The 21,362-nt window shown below is 37.7% G+C and overlaps 2 protein-coding genes across 4 annotated transcripts; one reads left to right on the top strand and one right to left on the bottom strand.

Moving 5' to 3' along the window:
- Window position 1: 1 nt before the first annotated feature.
- LOC118807879 (protein CutA homolog) lies at window positions 2–11,920 on the top strand. Of its 3 annotated transcripts, XM_036570038.1 has the most exons (10): window positions 2–52; window positions 144–201; window positions 2,188–2,260; window positions 2,481–2,509; window positions 3,142–3,207; window positions 5,917–6,065; window positions 6,674–6,733; window positions 8,071–8,116; window positions 8,234–8,283; window positions 10,195–11,920. In XM_036570038.1, the coding sequence occupies exons 5-10, from the start codon at window positions 3,145–3,147 to the stop codon at window positions 10,292–10,294; spliced, it is 468 nt and encodes a 155-aa protein (XP_036425931.1). In that variant the 5' UTR covers window positions 2–52; window positions 144–201; window positions 2,188–2,260; window positions 2,481–2,509; window positions 3,142–3,144; the 3' UTR covers window positions 10,295–11,920. The 3 variants fall into 3 exon arrangements, with proteins under 3 accessions (XP_036425931.1, XP_036425933.1, XP_036425932.1); XM_036570040.1 differs by having other exon boundaries at window positions 44–201; window positions 5,921–6,065; XM_036570039.1 differs by lacking the exon at window positions 3,142–3,207 and having other exon boundaries at window positions 52–201.
- Window positions 11,921–19,545: 7,625 nt separating this feature from the next.
- LOC118807493 (somatostatin receptor type 5) lies at window positions 19,546–21,045 on the bottom strand. The gene has a single exon (XM_036569514.1). The coding sequence runs from the start codon at window positions 21,043–21,045 to the stop codon at window positions 19,546–19,548; it is 1,500 nt and encodes a 499-aa protein (XP_036425407.1).
- Window positions 21,046–21,362: the final 317 nt, after the last annotated feature.

Below are 21,362 nucleotides of genomic sequence, written 5' to 3'. Positions count from 1 at the left end.
TAATAAAAGCGTCCGCCTTTTCTAACAATGTGGATTTTTTAAAGTGCATATGGTGTGTAATTTTATCACCACCGTTTTTCTTTATTCCGTTGATTATGTAGATGATGTTAAAAAATTATGTATACATATATATATTTTTGCAGACTTCTTTTTTGTGAGCAGTAACCGTCATGCGCAGAAGACGCAACCCCGCTGGAGAAGGTAAGAAAGTCCGCAACATATGCAGCATATTTACGCAGTTATGGTTAAAATAACATGAAAATATGCACGAAGCATGAAATATTGCAGTGCTTGTATGTACAGTGAAACGAGAAGTTAGCAAAAATCTCTGAACAAAACGCGTTTTAGAGACTCCAGTTTACGAAGCTAAAGTCAGCTTCCATTTCGCCAATTCTTGTTCGAATTTTCCCGTTCCACCTTAAAAAATTGTGCAGCACAAGTTATTATGAGCTATCAGGCGCCAGCAAGTAACCCGACTGCTGCACCATTTAAGGTCGAACGGGAAAATTCGAACAAGGCGCTGTTAAGTTTGAAGCTGACTTCAGCCTCGTCATATTTGCCATATTTGGGTTTCACACTGTAGACCACACTGTATGATATTAAACACTTTCTAGAGTTAAAAGCCACAGTGCGTTAGGCTCATCATATTAGATAAATCAAAACTTTCTCATTATCGCAGGTGTGGTTATGTTTGTGCTTTTAGCCCCAGATATAACTTGGCAAATGTAGGTTTGTCGCTGTTGTGCTATTAGAGATGAACATGAAGAAATAGAGAGAAGACTTAAAGAGGCAGTTCGGTTCAACAGCCGACTCCGAGGCTAATGTAGCTAGCTAAGCAATAACGGCAGCCTGAAGGGGAATCCCACCAATTTTTCAAAATTTGTACGTAATTAAATGGTAAAGATGAAAACAACGTCATTCAGGGTGTTTTCTCTTAATTCTAGATAAACAAACTGAGTCAAAGTTGTTCGCGCTGGTGGTGATAGGAACCACTCTGAAGAGTTTCATGCCTTAAAGCTTATGAATGCAGTGCTTATAAATACACTGCCTGTTGCCCGAGACATTTAATGATAACTTTTTTGTAAAGGTTTGGCCTAAAACGTCTTGTTAATCCATTATTTAAATCTATTCATGGCAGAGGGGTACATGCAGGGTGTTGTAAGGCACAATAGTCCCCAAAGAAAACCTTTTTTAAAGTTTTCCGCTAATTTACCATTATCAACATTACGTATGTATTACTTTTGTCCTTGTTATAGACAACAGCGCGTCATGCAGTATAGCCAGGTTATACTTTTATTTGAGTAATGTCATACAAATGGTATCTGCTTTGACTTAACCCTTTAATAAGCCAGGGTTTTTAACACACTTCTATAACCTAAGAATAGCTGTATTAGTTTGCATTGAAGTCCGTTTAGTTACTGAATAATAAGCCTTTGTATGAAATAAACCTGGAATGTTGAGGGTTTAAGTATGCGACTACTACGTCCACCACTGCCTAATAAAATCTAGACTTAGACTGCATGGTCAAATTGCAGTTTTTTCTTTCTCTTTTAAATTTTTGAATTAATAGATTATTAATAGCCATCTGGGCACTTTTTACAAAGGTATAATGTCTGGTGAGCAATGTCATACAGGTGACATTTGACAAAGATGAGAGATCAGGTCTTTACGACCAGTGGTCTGCGAGAGAAAGTCGGACCAAACATAGAAAGCTTGCTTAATTGTTGGATGCTGACTCAGGTATAACTGAGTGTATTGGTGCTGGAAATTGGGGAACATATATATATATATATATATGTATGTATACAAGTGATACATGTGCTGCTTCCTTTCTTTCTTTCTTTCTTTCTTTCTTTCTTTCTTTCTTTCTTTCTTTCTTTTTTGGGTTGGTTGCAAATAAAACCCAAGTTAAAGTTGCATGAGGTACCTAATTAACATATTCCACACATGTTCACCTTTGTAAGGTCGTAGGTTTTCCACATAGACAGCAGTATCTAGCTGAACGAAATGTCAGTATTTTCCTGAAGATGAGTTCATCACAGTGATTTTTTTTGTCTTCAGCATGGTGAACAAACTCTCATCTGGCATATAAAAAGACAAAAACGCAGAGAGAACATTATCACTAGAAAACATCTCTGTGAAGGGAAACATGAGGTTGCTAATTTTTCTCATCGTACCGTCTTTTAGCTCGTCAGTTGCCAATGAGAACAAAGCCAAGATCAGGGAAATACATCATCTTAAACACCTAACCATCAGTTCTGTAAGTAAATAGTACATTCTTCCTTATTAGATGATGTTGTATAGTAGTATATTGTATAGGTCAGGTAATGTTTCACTAATGTAAGATATGCATTGATGCTATATAATATGTTTTTCTTAAAAGCCTAGAAAAGCCTACATTCTGAATAAGAAGATTAGAACGTCTGTAACAATTCAAGATATTCAATATTAAAAGTGTTGTTTATTTCTTCCTCTTCAAGACATCATCTGTCAACCTGACACACAGACAGTAAGTGATTTATATCATTTCCATGTTATCTGTCTCTTACAGAGTTAGAATTGTTGACAGCTGTGTATTAACAACCAGACGTCTGAAGAGTTTAACACCTCTAAAAGCTCCTCACAGAAAGTTATTACATAAAATGATTATTAATATGTTGCCTGATGCATGACTGGCTCTAATATTTGCACTGTAAACATTGTGACAGCAACATTGAAGAAATCTGTGTCAGTAAGTTTCTCCACACTGAGCGACTTCACGTCAAACCAATCTGAATGACTTTGTTTACATCTCAACAGATAAAATATGCATAAGTTTTGGAAATATTAGTTAAATATTACTGCATGTCACATTCTTGTTTTTTTCTGAAGGCCAATATTTTGGATGTAAGTGACAAAGCCTCTGTCATGGCAGGTGCCTCAGGGATCGTTATAAAAGGAGTTCCCACTCTTGGGGACAGTTTCCCAAAATCAGAGAAAGCCTAAACTACAAAGCATTTCCAGTTCACACTGCAATTTAGACCAGGCTTAATTCATGTCCAGGAAAATCTCCCCACATCTTTAGTAAATGATTTTCAGTCAGTGGACAAAGGGCTGTCGCGTTATCAGCGTTTGGCTCATACCTGCATGTTGCTTGCACAGGCAATGCAGTTTGGACTGCCACCTGCAGAGACAGTGCAAGGAAGACTCTTAAAAGCTTTCTTTGTGGTGAGTGTGTTCTCCAATGACAACTCGACATGGCAGTAATATGAGTAATACTGCCTTACTGCATATCACACTATGGCATAGATAAGAAATCATTGGTCAGATTTCTGCATCACTCAATTAAATATTGCATGTGTAATTGTCTGAAACAATTGGTGTAGAAGACTTTAAGCCAAGTTGAAGTTGGATTCAGTGTGATGACATTTCTACCACAGTACATCACAGTTTGGTATATACAGATATGAGCAAAGGTTTGGCCGAATTGCAATACAAAATCACCTGATTGCAATTATTTGAGCTGACCACAGTTATTTTCTGCAGTTGTCAGCTTTCACAATCATATATTTGCATCGCAGTATAGGATTTGATTTGGGTGCATTTTCAGTTAGGAGAAACGCATGTAAAAATAAAACAGACACATTGTGAGTCTCAAGAAAACAACACAAATTCTAACTTCCGACTTGGTGCTGTAAAATGTTAGAGGGTAGAAGTATGTAATGTTTGCTTCTGTCCTCAGTTGGGAGCTACCAGAGAACTTGTAATTGGGAGACTCTGTAATATCTGCCGGGTTTCTCAAACAGTAGAGGGCGCTCCCGAGCGAGTCCAAAATGAATGGGTTGTGATGGAGCATAGAACAGCATAAACATTTAAACACTGCTGTTAATTATTTTTTAAGAGTCGTTGAATTTGAGTTAGAGAAGTTTAAAATGGCACTTCATGTACATTCATGACGTCAGTGAGCACAAACAGCCAATGAGCTGCTCCACTTGCCAACCAATCAGCAATCATTATCAGTAAAGCCAGCGTCCTGCTGCCCAAAACCCGTTTGCTGTCGAAAAAAGGAAACGTACGTAAGTTTTCTTTGCTTTTTTAGTGAAATACATTCTTCTACTTTCTAAAATTAAAGGAAAGTTCTGAGCGAGTGATTAGAAACAATTTCGTTTTAGCCATTTAGCTCCATTTACTCCCATTCATTGAGGACTCACTCACGAGTGTCCTCTGGTGTTTTGCAGTCATGTTTTTGATATAACGAGGGAAATAGGAAGAGGCCAGGCTCCTCATAAACTGGCTCTGGGGAGCTGCTAAGTATCAACAATCAGTTGGTTCACTTTAGGCTTGTCCTACTAATAGTTGCATGCAATAAAGAAAAACAACAATTAATTAGTTATGATAATTAATTTTTTTAATTATAAAAAAATATGACTGGTGCAGGCCTAAATACAATTTTTTTTATGGATTTTCTAATTGAAAATAAGTGAACACATCTTCTACAGAGAACACACTTTTGCACGTTTTATTTTATTGCACAACTACTGCTTATTTCCTGAATTTAATATATTTATATAAATATTAAATTGCAGCCTGCATCAACATCATTCCCAAAATTACATCAGTGTGAGTAACTGAAGCAGAAATGTCAAGCTGCAAATACTAACTACTGTTTACCCGCCCTTCTTTTTTTGTGTTAACCAGAGACACTTATAATATACACTGCAAAAATTACACTGTAGGTAATAACACCCTTTTGCACATTTTATTTTAATGCACAACTACTGCTAATTTCCTGAATTTAACATATTGTAAAAAAAATAAATAAATAATTGGCCTGTGCAAAAGTTATGGTAAATTTTATATTTTATGGTTTTCTAATATGTTAAGCTAATGAATATAAAAAAATGCAGAAAATACCAAATTTATGTGTGTTCCATGTAGAAGACTTGTTAATTATTTTCACTTAGAAAATCAACAAAGCCTGATTTGACATGGGGTATTCAAATGACTGTATGCTTGAGTTTTACAAGAAAATATGAGAAAATTATTGTCTTAAAATGAGCAGAATCACATTTATGGTCTTATATTAACAGAGCTATATGTAGTGTAGTTATTAATTTATCGCTATGTGATAAATGTGATAGGGGTTTGATTTTCTGCTCAGGAAAGCACACCAGTAGGCCTTGGGCAGGACTACTTTCTCCTACCTATGTAACAAGAATAAATTGTAAGTCGCTCTGGATAAGAGTGTCTACCAAATAACAAACATGTAAATGTAATGTAAATGGTACGGGTGTTTGTTAGTCTATACACAGGTGTTGAGGTGGGGCAAAAGTCACTTCATTTTGATGGAACATTATGGAAATGTCTTTGGATGATATATGATGAAATGTCCTTAATATGACCAGAAACATGAACTAACACAGTAAAAAAGATTCTGATTTCAGCTTGACTTTTAATATATAAATTCTTGCCTTGACATCACCTTTCATACTACTCTTTTTGCCACAGTGCAGCACTTTATGCTGCATTCATGACAAATAGGATCTCAGAATTTGTCGACTATCCTACTTCCCAACTAAAGCATTAAGCTAATACAGTGTCAGCTACTCGAGGTTGGGAGAAATGGAAGCTTACAACACACCAGCAGTGTTTGACTGCTGTGTGAGTCTAAAAAAGCTTTAAAATAACTACATTTGAATTAAAGAGCCATTTATTGGGTGTGATCATTTACTTAGAAGTGTATGTAGGCTATTGCAGCGATCAGAAAAATTAAAAGTTTGGGGACGAATTTGCACCGATGTTCTAAGTAGGAATTTGTACCTATCATGAAATCCAGGTGATAAATCATATGAAAATTGAATATTAGTATAAAATCATATGAATATTAGTAAAAAGTCTGACAAGAAACCTGTTTTGTTTGTTTGTTTTTTCCCTTAGACAGTTTTTCTGAGTGTGTTGATGCTCCCGCTGCTGAGGACTATAGGACTACGAGCATTCTCCATGGCGAGTGAAGCTTATTCCTCTGGCACTCACTCTGCAGCATTTGTCACCTGCCCCAATGACACAGTGGCCAAAGACCTGGCCAGGTAAAATTCACCTGCAGCCACCTGATCAGTGCTATATGCATTACTCAGCATTACATAGTAACAAAAAAAATGTAACCAGAAGCTTGAACATCTTATCATGGACTACTGTACACAATACATCTGTATTCAGTGCTTCTTTGTGATGCATGTATAGATCACCCCTTGGTAGTTATTTATGTACACTTCTGTTGAAATTTTGGAATCACCATTCAAAACATAAAGTTTAACATTTTAAAATGTCCTGTGTAACATCAGGTTTTGACTAAGTACTTTGAAGTTAGAAGGTCAGGATAATTTGTATATAAATATAAGTAATGAACAGAACTCTTATTCTAAGAGGACTGAGAAAGCTATAACATCAAGAACGAAGTTAAAATTCTTACATAGGAACGTTCATATTTCAAAAGCAGTGATGAAGTCTTGAGGCAGATAACTAAATTTTGTGATGTTGTCTTACAAAATAAGATAATATACTTCTTGTTGTCCCAGAATACCTGAAATAATGAAAACACATTTATTTTTTACAGTCTACATTATGTTTTGATATTGATATATAGATTGGCAGTTAATAGTTGGAATGGAACATCAGTTGTGATGTGTTTTTGCAGAGGTATTGTGGAGAAGAAGCTGGCAGCCTGCGTCAACATCGTGCCTAAAATTACATCAATGTGAGTAACTGAAGAAGAAATGTCAAGCAGCAAATACTAACCACTGTTTACCTGCTCTTCTTTTTTTGTGTTAACCAGAGACACTCATAATATACACTGCAAAAATTACACTCTAGGTAATATTATTTTTTAGCATTTTTAGTTTAGCATTGAGTTCAGTTGAAGTTAACATGTCTGCAACATAAGGTTATGTGTCAAGTATAATGATCTCAGTCTGAGACCAAATCTGAGACCTCAGTCTGGTTTTCAGTCTGGACTTTGTCCAGGAAAAAACATCAGATTAGTGGATCTTCTCTCCAGTCATTTCTTGGTAGACTTAGCTTCAGAAGTAATCTTCAGAAACAGAAATAATCTTCAAAAGTGAGAAGCCAGCCTTTCTGTCTTTTTTTCTGATACTCTGAGACTGTGATAGAACCTTGGCCTATTTTTCTAAGTGAAAAAGCACCTTAAAAGTGGGCAGTATATCTAATATTTCAAATTTTGAAATGATTGAAAAAATATAAGTCAAGGTAATTCAACCGTCTTGCTTTCAAGAGTTATGTGCAAGTGCAGTAAGATCATTTCATTTAATAAAAATCTTTAAGTATTCAGAAACCGGTTGAATAATTATATGACATTTTTACAACAAAAAAAAAAGAAAAATTAAGAAATATCAGGTATACTGCCTATTTTTAAGATGCTTCCATTTTATTTCACTTTCCATTCTTTACGGTTCACATACAGTACTTTGCAAAAGAAAATTACATTTAAAAAATGTATCTTTACCGTTAAAACTTTATCTGGGCTGTATGCATTTATTTGCTTAGAAAAATACTAATATTAGAGTAAATGCTAATAACATTAATATAAAAGTGATTTTTATGAGTTTTAATGTTTTCTATTAATTTCCAAACCTTTCCAAACCTAGTTTGGCTAATCAATATTCCATTCAATTAAATCAGGTGGAGTTTAACAAATCCATGTAATGGCTGGGGGGGTTGAGGAGAATCTTGGAACCAAACATCTGTTCATCTCACAGGCCCAGACGATTAATTATTGTTACTTTCTAGTGTATTAATGTTTAGTTACATTTATTCAAGGATTACAGTGTTTCCAGATAAATGGTTTTAAACAAGTTCTTTAGGTGCCTAATACTTGCACAGTACTATGCATAGACTGAGTGAACAGTGACCATCTCCATTCATTATAATGTCACATGCAAAATACTGAGGCTTTGTGGGCACAAGGGACATTGTGTGTGTGTGGCTAGAAATCCTTGCAAATCTGTCCACTGGGATTTGCTGCTGCTGTTTTTTAGTAGTACTAGTTTCTCAAGGTCCTTTTCTGTGTTCCTGCAGATATGAATGGCAAGGAAAGATTGAAGAAGACAGTGAGGTGTTGCTGGTGAGTAGAGTTCAAGTACAGCAAAGGAAAACAAAAACAAAACATTGCTTTAAGATTCAAGTGATATGATGAATCTTTTCACATAAAAACGTTTTGTAAATCTTTACTGTTTTTCAGATGATTAAGACAAGAAGTACAAAGATTCCTGCTCTTGCTGAATATGTTAGGTAAGCCCAGTTCATCAAAACCTTTATTTTACCTTAATCTTACCTTCACAATGATGTTTATGTTGCTTCTGTTTTTTTATACATCACAGGACACCAATCAGTCATAACATTAAATCCACCTCCTTGTTTCTACATTAATTGTCCGTTTTATCAGCTCCACTTATCATATAGGAGCCCTTTGTAGTTCTGCAATTATAGACTGTAGTCCATCTGTTTCTCTACGCTGTTCTTCAATGGTCAGGACCCCCACAGAGCAGGTATTATTTGGGTGGTGGATCATTCAGCAAAGCAGTGACACTGATGTGGTGATGGTGTGTTAGTGTGTGTTGCAGTGCTGCTGGAGTTTTTAAACACCTCAGTGTCACTGCTGGACTGAGAATAGTCCACCAACATAAAACTATCCAGCCATCAGCGTCCTGTGGGCAGCATCCTGTGACCACTGATGAAGGATTAGAAAATGACTGTGCAGCAGCAGATGAGCTATCGTCTCTGACTTTACATCTACAAAATGGACCAACAAGGTAGTTGTATCTAATAGAGTGGACAGTGAGTGGACACAGTCTTAAAACATTAGCAGCTCTGCTGTGTCTGATCCACCTGTACCAGCGCAACACACACTAACACACCACCACCACTACAGTGTCACTGCAGTGCTGAGAATGAGCCACCACCCAAATAACACCTGCTCTGTGGTGGTCGTGTGGGGGTCCTGACCATTGAAGAACAGGGTAACAAAGTATGCAGAGAAACAGATGGACTACAGTCTGTAATTGTAGAACTACAAAGGGCTCCTATATGATAAGTGGAGATGATAAAATGGACAATGAATGTAGAAATAAGGAGGTGGCTTTAATGTTATGGCTGATCGGTGTATATTACATATACAGTGGATAACTACAGCACAAATGTAGAGTGTAATTCAGAAGGCATTCAGTTTTCAGAAGTATCTATGAAATACAACCTCCAATGTACTAGATAACTATCTGTAACTAATTGTATGTTCCAAATCAATTTAACTAAGTTATCCTTAAATGCTCAAAAGATTCTAGACATGTGTGGGGTACAGTCTCTTAAGTGCTGTCTAATTATTTTGGGTGAAATGATGGCAAGTACGAAGACAGTCTAACTTCATTACACTGAAATGTCTCTCAGGTTCTAGCTATTAAGCAGATGAAGTAAAATGTATCAAATATTTGCAGTAACAAGGTGGTCAGTACAAACATACTCTAAACTAAAATTTACTGTAAAGCCACATGTTTAAGCAAGAAAGTAAAAGAGAAAAATCTCAAGCACCGGGTAGTTGTAGAGTGTAACATGACAGCATATTTCTAAAGTAACAACCACAGTAAGAATCATTACTTTCTTTTACAGCCCAGATTCTGTAATAGATAGGTGGAACCTAGAAGGTAATACAAAGGTAATAGGTATGTACTAGGTAAGGATCTTTTCATATTATTTAACTACCTGGTACTTTTTACCCAAAATAAGTACACAGTACTGTGGATTTACCTGTTTGGCATTGCAGTGTAATTTAGCTAGATCGTCTTGGAATTTACCATCTTGTTACCTGAAATAATTATCTAGTACTTTTGAGTTTGTACAACACACTTACCTGGTTAATACATGGAATTTACAGAACTGTAAAATAAAGCTGAACGAAAAAGAAAAAATAATGATTGTTTCTGACTCTAATTGGCAGTAATTTTAAATAACTAAGACTTCACTTAGTGATTGAAATTTGATATTTCATCAAGCGTTATCAAATCTTATCTTTATCAAATCTGATAAACACTAAGTGCTTGGACCCCTTTCGCACAACCTCTTTGTAGCTGACTGAAACCTGCCCAAGAAGATAAAAGTACCAAAGACAAATAACAGTATGTGTGTGATCACACTTTTCCTCTGCTGCAGGTCCAATCATCCGTATGAAGTGGCCGAAGTCATCAGTTTGCCTATTGACCAGGGAAACCCTCCCTACCTGAAGTGGATTGGAGATATTGTGCCGGAATGAATGGACAAAATCATGGCTGAACCTCAGCTCTGCACAGTTCTATCGGCAAGATTTCAGGACTGCAGTTGGTGATTTTTCCTCAGTTGTTTAAATGCAGTTGCTGAAATGTTGTGTTATCTATGTGCGTGTTCAGAGAGTTTATACAAAAAGGTAGTAAAATTTGCAAAGCACCAAGTACAATGTTAGTAATGTTCAGGTTTGTCAGTTCCAAAGTGAAAGCAATGCAACCTTAAATCATCAGCTTCTGGCATTTTCCCAAAGGCTGCGGTTTTCCTCTATGAGCAAGTTAGTTGTATAGGTTTCACCTTCATTATAGGAATGGTTCGCTCCCAGGTTTTTCTCTTTCCCCAGATGTCAATCTGCCTAATGGTGCTATCAAACACTACAAGTCAATACTCGCCCAAATCTTTTCTGTACATACATCCTCAAACCTTCTCCCAACCCACGCAAACTGCATCCAGGTCATCACTGTGATCACCTAGACTTGTCATTGTGGTTTAGAGCACAGCATGACTTTGAACTATACAAATGAACAAAACTTCACCGTACTTTACCATATTTATGGACAAGATTTGGGTGACTATTGAGATCTAATGTTTGTTAGCAATGTTAGCCTTGTAGCTCCGGCCCTAAAGAGGCAAAATTGGGACACCAAACATGTCCTGGTTGAACAACTACATCTGGGGTAAAGGGAAAATTGTGTAAAGTTGATTTTTTGCTGAAACATTTCTTTAATCATGTTAAAGTCTATTATAAAAGCATGGGCAATTAAGTCAATTAACATTTTCATTCATGTGCTTTGTTTTATTATTTTTCTGTATATTGTTTAATGCACAAAAAGATATTAGCCTTTATGTGACAGCATTTCTTATCTTCAAGCCAGAATGAATCTTCATATTATGATGGTGATACACTTATAACATACATAATACATCATTTACATGTAATACAGATATTGAAACGCTCAGTTTTGGTAATTATCGGTTAAAATGGAACCTGAATTTACTGTGGACTATGATCTTCAATACAGGGTTAAAAACATGGAAGGATTAGAAAAAACATCTAAATTACCTTTGTAATTTTTTTTTATTATTTCGCAAAAATGGTGCAGCCACTGGGGCTTTTTGAAAATGTGAACTGCATTTAAATAACTGAGGAAATTTTGTAACAGTCTGAGCTAAAACCCTTGAGTTATGGCTTTGTAATACCTAATTTCATGTCTGGGATTGCACTCAAAATAAAACTGGTTCTTTCATACCCACTGTGAATACAAAGGCATGTAAGGTTTGAATGCTTTAGAGACTCCATTGAATTAAATGAATGCCTGCTACAGAAACTGCTGAGAGAGCTTTATATTTGTATGAAAGGAGCTGTTAGCATAGTTTGCCCAAAGTTTAAGTATCAAATGCCACCACTAGAGTGAGGCATTTACTTGAGCTTTTTAAACAAAAGAGCTCCATTTAAGTGCATATGGTTGGCCCCTTCCATTAGCCACCAGAAAAACAGTATGAAGGATCCACATAAAAGATGATACTCTTGCTAAAAGATGAAGTTCTGCTGAATTACATATGATCTTGTGCTGTCACTCTTTATCATTAATAATAAAACATCATACTACCTTTTAAAGGAATACTTCAGCATGATTTAAACTGACCTTTATTTGCCACAACTATAGCATACAGCCATTTACCAAGGAAGCCATACTTATAATAAGACAACAGGCAGGTGCTTCAGCCCGTATGCATTAGGTTCTGTTATAAGTGTGCTTTTAGTCCTTGGTTTTTCTGTTCTATTATGAACAGAAGGAAATTATTTTTATTGTCCATTGTAACTGATCATATGGTACAGACACGCCAGATACAGATCCCTGTGCAAAATGCTAGAGCTTTACAGCATGTCATTAGACTTACATGCTGGAGATGTGCAGTGAATATAATTTCTATGCAATAAAATAAATACAAATTAGTAAAGTTATAGTCACACTAGATATTTGCAGTGTGTGGTGCCTTGCAAAATGGCAGTAACTGAGGCTGGACTGAAAAATTGTGACAAAAAGTCCTCTACAATCAGGTCCATAAGTATTTGGACTTTGACAATTTTTGTAACTTTGCTTCCGTAAACCACCACAGTGGATTTGAAATGAAGCAGTGAAGATGTGATTGAAGTGTAGACTTACTTTTAGCTTTGAATCAAGGGGTTTAACAAAGATATTGCATTAACCGTTTAGTTATCACAGACATTTTACATAGTCCCTCCATCTTCACAGGCTCAAAAGTGACTGGACAGTTGACTGGTGTGCAGTTTCATGGCCAGGTTTGGCCTGTTCCCTTATTATGACGAAGAGTTAGAAGGTCTGGAGTTGATTGAATAAAAGCATGCCCAGTTCTGGAACAACATCATCTGTGAAACATGGTGGAGGCAGTGTTATGGCATGGGCTTGTATGACTGCTAGTGGAACTGGTTCACTGTGTGTTTATTGATGATGTGACTGTTGATAGAACTGTGTATAGACCTAGACTTTCTATGCAGATTCAGTCAAATGCTGCAGAACTGACAGGACAGCGCTTCACAGTACAGATGGATAATGACCCAAAACATACCGCAATAGCAACTCAAGAGCTTCTTAAGGTAAAAAAAAATCGAATTTGTTTAAATGGACAAATCAGTCACTTGACCTTAACCCAATTGAGCATGATTTTCACTTACTGAAGGCAAAACTGAAAGCAGAAAGACAAGCAGTATATGGTGATGTCCATGGTTTCTAGACTTCAGACAGTCATCGACTGCAAAGGATTTACATCCAAGTATTAAAAATAATCCTTGTGTTTAGAATTGTTAGTTTGCCCAGTCATTTTTGAGACTGTGAAAATGGAAGGACTATGTAAAAATAAACCCCTTGAATTGAAGCTGAAAGTCTTTAACCACATATTGACTGCTTCATTTCAAATTAATTTTGGTTGCATACAGAGGAAAAATTCCAAAACGGTGCCACTGTCCAGACACTTATGGACTGTTGATGCAGTTAGTAAGCTAGCTAACTCTCCTTCCATAATCAGTGAAAACAAAAATGTAAACATAATTATATCAGATAAATATATGCTTGCTATAGCATTGTGCTTCACACTGATCTGCAGCAAAAAATGTGCCTGGTTGGCAGCAGCATGGTAAATTGTGTGCAGCCATGGTTAGCCAATAAGCTAACACAGCAGTTAGCAACTGGCTAACTTGTTTACCACAAAAATTAAGATAATAATTCAGTGTTTCACTAAAGTTTGTAACTTGTAACTTTGAGCTCAGCATATGATGTCAAATCAACATGGCTGCTTGCACTGTCAATAGTAAGATAGAACCACTTTTCTACTTTTAAATGATATTTGCTTTAGATCATTCAACATACAGACACAGTAGTTGTTTAAACTATACTATTAACCATAATGTTCACTGCTTTGAGAAGATAAATACATCATGAAGGTTAAAGTTATCACTTATATCACTAGTGTTAGCTGGTTAGCTTGTTGCTAACAATATGTGCTGTCATTGAAGCATCCATGCTTTCCTACTTTGCTACTTGAACATGTAGAGGCCAAAAGTGACTCAGTTCCAAACTCTGACCTCCCACTTCTGAGCCAAGTTGGACACAGCATAATACAGTCTCCTGACTGCAGTCTTCCCTTTATGTGTGGGGGAGAAATGTTTGAAGACTTGTGCTTGAATACTGGTTCTTCCATTTTGGAGATTCAGTGCTATGAACAGCTGCCCCTTCAGAGTTTATTCGCAGCCAAAGTAGTGCTATTGGTCAAAGATGTGAATTTGCACATCCAAGTTCACCAAAGTTGAACTCAACATGAAATTTTATACTCAGAATGTATTTGCCTCAGAGGTTTGGACATGAAATCACCCATTATGGCAAATTCCAATGAACTGAATGTGAATTTGCTTGCAAAATTTGTCTGGCAAACGTTAGTCTGACTGAGCCTTTAGGCAAAGTATGTTTCACATTAATTGAAATTAATATGACCAATATTCAGTATTTTTTCATTGTTAAAATAAGCTGAGTTGGTTTCTTGGTCTTGTGCTGGATGAATGTACATGCTTTAATTGCAGTTTTGCCTATCATGTGAGTGCCATTCAGGAGGTGCGTATCTGGGGCGAATGACAGCATGCCGCTAATGTGATTCATGAGAGAACTGGTGCGAAAATACTGAAATCTTGTAAGACCTTGTGCTGCATTCTGCATCTTTCAGTATGTAGGCCATCTGGTTTCCATCATTTTAAATTACACGATAATGAGTCAGTTGCCTTTTGCACACAAACTTATACACATACAAACACATCCAAAAGTGGGATGCATTAACACTCTCTCTCACACTCTCAAACACCCATTACTTTCTCACCTCTCCTGTTAACATGTAGCCTAATATTTACAGTACCTCTTGAAGAGGGAACCTGTTTTATCATGCATGGACTAGCCTGAATTTCCAGCTGATAGCAACATCAGGAAGTGTTGCTACACTGGTCTGGAATTAGCCTTCCAGTTTTGTAGAAGAGTGGACATATTAAAAATACATACACAGCACTGTGCAAAAGTCATAGATCACCAAAGTTATTAAATTTTCAGGAGATATTTCTGAGGAGATTAGATATAAGAAAATCCACCTGCATAAGAAAGGAGAAAGTCAAAGGAAGTAATGTGGGAAAAAAAGGAGTTATCAAAACTGGAGTAAAAGTAAAGAAATTAAAAGATACAGAGAAACTGGGACTCCTAATAACCACCTGCAAGCTGGTAGACCATAAATATCCCCATCAGATAAACAACACTTAAAGCTTTCATCTTTGAGAGAGAGAAGAAAATCAAGCTGCTTCAGATCTGAAAACATCCACAGGTGTTTCTGTCCATCCTTCCACTGTGAGAAGACAACTCAGCGCTATGGTCTGAAAGGTTGTGTAGCTGCCAAGAAGCCCTCACCGAGAAAAGGAGACAGACACATCAAACAAAGAAACTGAACAACGGACTGACCACCCCAGACCTCAACATCACTGAATGTTCGTGATTACTTGAATTGTGAGAAGCAGAAAATGCAACCAACTTCTAAGACTGAACTTTGGAGATGTGGAAAAATATCTCTGCAGATAAAAAACTGAACGTGATTCCTCCGAAAAGAATGGAAGCTGGAATAAAGGTAAAGAGTGGACCCACCTAATACTGAAAAAGTGAAATTGTATTCAGTTGTTGAGGCAATATATGTGATTTTCTGTTCATTACAATACATGTTTTCTGCTTTTTTATGATGCTGAAAAATGAATAACTTCCACCAAATGGCTGCTTTGACTGTAAATTAAATAAATGAATGGTGGTCTCTGGCTTTCGCACAGTACTGTACATTAAAAGAAACATTCTTGGTTTATTCGTCATAAAATGTTTATACAATGTGAAGGACAGTTAGCATTTTGAAATGGTGTAAATAAAAATAAATAAATGAACAGATGATAACTGTATTTGAAACGTCATATACAGGCCCTTCTTTGCTCTTGCATCTTTTGTTCTGAGTAAAGCTCATTGATTTTCACTGGACATCCTGTAACTGATAGCCTGGCCTCTCCAGCTACTCTAATCCCTAAGGTCTAGTTGTCAGAGCACCAATTCATCCTAGCGCCGGACTGTGAGCATTTTTAGTGGCGAATCACCATTAGCTGAATAACAGCCAAAGACTGGACTTAATCAATGGCAAACAAAGGTTCTGTCTAATCAATGGAACCACGTCAGTGCCCAGTGGTGGAGGGTGGTGTCTAATTTATAGTAATAGTGACATTTGAAAGGGCACTCAGACCAAAAGGAAAAATAACTATCGTTACACCTGTTGTTGTACTCATATCTTACGGAGTTCTCTAGAGTGAGATTTTCCAGCTTTAAAGAATAAAAATGCTTCTGATGATGTATCTTTAAGGTGGAAGGAACTTTTAACAACTGCTTTGGGTGGATTTTTGTGCTGCCTTGAAACCTTTTGTTGTTTTCTCATTAGCCAGTTAGCTAATGTTACAGTCAGGAGGCTGAATATCATATTGAGGTGTACTACTGTGGTAAAAGCAAAAGTTAGCAGCTATAGAGATACTTTTGGCATCTTTTCTCTGGCTGAAAGGGTAAAAAACTTGTCTCTGGCATCCATTTTGCACTGAATATAGAAAGAATTTCTGTTTTCTTCATAGTTTTGTTGGACAACCAAGCTAAGACTGCCACTACTGCTAGCTTGGTTGTATTTATTAGCCTGTAGATCAGAGACTAGGCTAGTCAGGATTGGTTGACACCATAGAGATTCCCAATGACTATAGGATGTATCTGCGTAAAGCATGCTGGGTATTGTAGTGAGAGAACATTCATGCTTATTATTATTATTATAAAGTAACTACAGCGCAAATTGGCTTAGTCATTCTTAAATTATAGATATATAGTAAAAGTCCTAGCCATTTAAAGGGTTAACTTAATTTAGAGCACAGTCATTTATTACACAAGCAACACACAATACTGTCATCCACAACAAAATGAATTTATTAACAATTCAAATCATTTGTGTAACAGTGAGTACACTGTCGCATTGGCTCCACAATTCAATACACAGCTTTTTAAAATATTTCTAACACAAAATGACTTATTCTAGAAAGCTGTCCAACTGAGCTTTTGTTCTCCAGATGATAGAAGGCACTGTGGAACAGGAAATGGGTCCCCAAAGAATTGTGTACTTTCAATACAGTCAATACAGTCAATACAATGCCTTCCAAAGGTACAAGGACAGGGTGACCTTTTTTGGTACTTTTTTTGGCACTCTGGATTTTTAATCACACAAAGATTTTAAGAGTTGGTTAAAGTGCTGGAGTGAGCTTTCAATTGAAGATAGTGTCAACCATATGAGACAAAACATTTAAGAGAAAATTAGAAGCATAATTTTGTTCATCGTTTCATTTTAAATGTATTTGTAAGCTTTACTTTAAACCTAGTTTGTATTAGCCACGTCTTCATTTGCAGTGTACAATGAAAAATCAGGGAAAAAGATCAGAGAAATAACATTGCACAGGCCAAAGTGTGCTGTTTTCTAAACAGAAAGACACCAATGATTAACGATAAAATCTGCTGGAAAACAAAGCAAAAGGACAAAGTTGTGTCAGCACCAATATACTTCTGGAAATCACTGTATCTGCTACATACTATGTAGAGCTTCACTAAGATTATACCTACAGAGCAGGTCCTTGTTCTGCTTTAAGAAAAAGTTTTAAATGCTGACTGAAACTGATTGGCTCTGAGCTACAATTGATCTATCTATGCTCCGCCCCTAAACGCGTTCTTTCAATCAGAACAGTAGCAAACTTATACAGAATAGTAGGACACTGTAGCTAACTGAAAGATGGCGTAGACAGTGACAGATTGGCTGAGTCTCACAGGGCCAGACTTGATCTTGTAGTGAGAACGGGACAACCATGAGAAATTTTGGGCTAACTGTGGGTGGGAACGAAGACTTATTAGGGAACAAACCAGGTGTGAATTTTGTAAACCAGTCCAAGGGAGCTCAAGGTTGCTACGGTGTGCTCGTCAACGTTGTCCGATGTTGGACAAGCCTGTTGTTAGCCCATGGATGTAACGTAAGTTAAAACTAAAAAAAGAATGAACTGAATGTAAAGAATGTAAAAAGCACTGAGAGAATTACAGGAATAAGTTTATTTGAAACTGTTTGCTAAATAATATTAAATACTAAAAGTTGTAAAAATATAATACATCATGGTTTGATGAATGCCGACTATAACGACAGAAAACACCTCGTTGTTTTATTAGGTAAAGCATGTGGCGAGACCGCCGTCTAGCATTCTGAGGTTCCTCCAGCAGACCCTCAACGCTTGTCATTTAAAGAGAAGAAATAGCCATAAACCTAAAAACAGCATCTAACAAACACACACATTTACAGAAACAACTTTTAAAAGTATTATTTATATGATTTCCCTTAAGGAATTTCATTAAACCAGTTAAAGCATGTAAGCTAAAGACTGTGTAGAACGAAGGTCTAAGCTGCAGTGGACTGTGTTTGTGTGTTTAACTGTAGATCTGCTGCTGCTCAAGCTGTTTGAACATGTCTGAACATGACAACAAAGGGAAGGAACAGCATTTTTAATCACTGTGTCTCATTTTTATTACTATTCAAATTCTGTGTTAAGTGTCATACTGTATGTTTAATTTTTGTCTGTCACCCAAAATTTCCGGTAGCCAAAATTTTGGTATATGCCTACTAGCTTGTTTAGCTTGTGTTATCGATTGTACTGTGGACATTAAAAGAGGCATTTTGGGACTGAATTTTAGAGGGGATGTCCCCTTGTTTAGCACCAGATTTCACCACAATCCAGCAACAAAAGTTTAAGTTGCCCCCAGATGTGTTTTTGTGTTATGACATCACATCTGGCCTCACAAGACTAAGGCTGGCATTGGTTTGATCACCAACAAGCGACATCCAATCTACCCGGCTATTATGACTTTTAACACTATTAAAATATAATTTGAAATTAATAGCACACTAACCCTAAAAATTAAACGTGAGTTGAATTTCTCATTAAATGAAATTTGACCATCGTTCTGTAAAACCTGGTGACTTTGCAGCATATGCTATGAAAGAACTTACTGTGGGTGGAGCATAGATAGGTAAAGTTCTTACTAGCATCAGCTGTTCAGCAAAAACTCTGTTGGGCAGCTTTAATGTTGAAACATTAATATATAATTCGAATGCTCCTCTTTACACACTGTGCTACACAATACCACAACCTAACATGAAAGAACAGAACAGAACATTTTGCCTCTAAATCTACGTGAATCACAATAATATGAAACACAAGTGCATTTACAAATGTTCTTTATCAGCTTTCTGTTCAGTGTTTAGAGCATTCCAGATCCAGGCATTTGAAATTATGCACAATCTGGTCTGGAGAATCATTTTCTAAGCAACATCATTCAACATTACCACTCTTTTCTTCTCAAGGTCATCACGGCAGAAATGAATTCTGCTCTAATTGTTCCTCTGTTTCAGAATATGTGTTTATATATTACAAATTGTGAAGCACGCACAACACTGAATACATTCAAATTGACATTTAAAGACACAAGACACTTTCGATTGATTTCTAAAAAAACTCCACAATTTGGTGGGATTTAGCATTTCACTTATGCTGGAATCTGAAGAAAACGAGGCATAAAACAGCCAGTTATATTTTAATACATTTTCTTACAAGTAGCTGATTTCCAGGACAGTGTCTGCTGCCTCCTCTGACAGCCGTTTGACATTTCCTTTTTGAGCTCCACTGAGAGGAGCAACAGGTCCAAAGGTTGGACTAATATAGCCTCCATTCCCCCCAGTCCTGGCTCCATTAACGGGGCCTGCTGCTTTGGCCTCAGCCGTGTGTGAGAACCGGGTCCTAGCGCCCTCCATGTGTCCATTCCTGCAGCCATTCTGCACCGACCTGCAGATTTCTGTCATCTGAGTGGCATTCTCCATGTAACCCATGTCTACTTCCTCCTCTTCTTCATCCTCTTCCTCTCTTTCTGGCTGCACCTCTGTGCAAGTTTCCCTCAGGCACTCTCTGGGTTCTAGGTCCTTCTTTACTTCCTCAAGTGGCAGGGTGTGGTTTCCCATGGTTCCCAGTTGCAGATCCTGATTTTCCACTCGCCTAGTCGAGCGGCATAGAGCTTTCCGGAAGCCTCGCTTGAAGTTGTCGGAGAGGAAGCCGTAAAGGATGGGATTGGCGCAGCTGTTAGCATATGACAGAACCACCACAAAGTAATACAGGCCACGGAACTCACCAGGGAGCAGCACTAGCAAGTTGACGATGTTTAATACGTAGAACGGCAGCCAGCAGAACACGAACACGGCCACTACGATCACCACCATTCGTGTGATCTTCCGTTCAGACTTCCGCCGGCGGATTGACGTGGCACGCACTCTGCGTCCAGAGTTGCGCACCTTGACCACAATGAGAAGGTAGCACATACAGATGACCAGCAGGGGGCCAAAGAAGCCTACCGTTGCGGTGTAAACGATGAACGCAGCTTTCCAAACCTCCGCTGGCTCAGGCCAGACAATGCTGCAGTTGCCGTCGTCCTGCAGCACGTCGGCAAACACCACCACTGGCAGGACGACCACAAAGGAAACAGCCCATACTGTGGCATTCACTGCTTTGGCCACTCGGGGCCGCCGCCATCTTGAGGACCGGATAGGATGCACTACAGCCAAGTAGCGGTCGATGCTCATCACGGTCAGGCAGAAGATGCTGGTGAACTGGTTGATGGCGTCTACAGTCATGACCAGACGACACATTAACGAGCCGAACGGCCAAGAGAGAAGAGCATTCTGGACCGCCAGAAAGGGAAGGCCCAACATGAAGAGCTCATCAGCTATGGCTAGGTTCAAAATGTAGATGTTGGTGACGGACTGGGTCTGAGAGTAGCGCAGGACAATGTGGATGACCAAGGTGTTGCCGCCTAAACCGATCACACAGACAATTATGTAGATAAGAGGAATGAGGATTCCTGCAACGCTAGGCACAAAACCGATGCTATCACTGTCCGTCCAGTTCTGCAGGGATCCGTTGTGGAGGAGCACATCATTTGGGAGTTGAGAGGAAAAGGGAAAGGCTGGATTGGCAGGGAGAACCGATGTGTTGCCCCAAGAGTCTGAAGCTTGCAGGGCACTGAATCCTAACCCTGGGATTGTAATTGGTGTCTCCATCTTGCTGGAGAGGTCATTAGCCACTGTCCATGTCACCTATAAATAAGAAGATGAGAAATGTTTGTAGCATATGTTTTGTTTGTATTAAAATATAATTTGTTCTTTAGCTGTAATGGTAAGAACGATAAACCTCCCGCAGGAGGTTCATGAGGCATAACCAACTTGTGCACTTGAACCACTTGAACCACATCCATTAATTACTGAGATGAACAGAAAACATGTACAGGCCTGGAGAGTGGCACCAAATCATGTCTAAGAGAAGACTCAGCAAGATTATAGAGTACCTGGACCCCAGCGGTGCAGGAAATGAGGGGGAA

Source organism: Colossoma macropomum, unplaced genomic scaffold (assembly GCF_904425465.1).
Source record: "Colossoma macropomum unplaced genomic scaffold, Colossoma_macropomum, whole genome shotgun sequence".
NCBI classification, from domain to species: Eukaryota; Metazoa; Chordata; class Actinopteri; order Characiformes; family Serrasalmidae; genus Colossoma; species Colossoma macropomum.
Note: the sequence above shows the minus strand (reverse complement) of the source record. Positions and strands in the feature narration are given on the sequence as shown.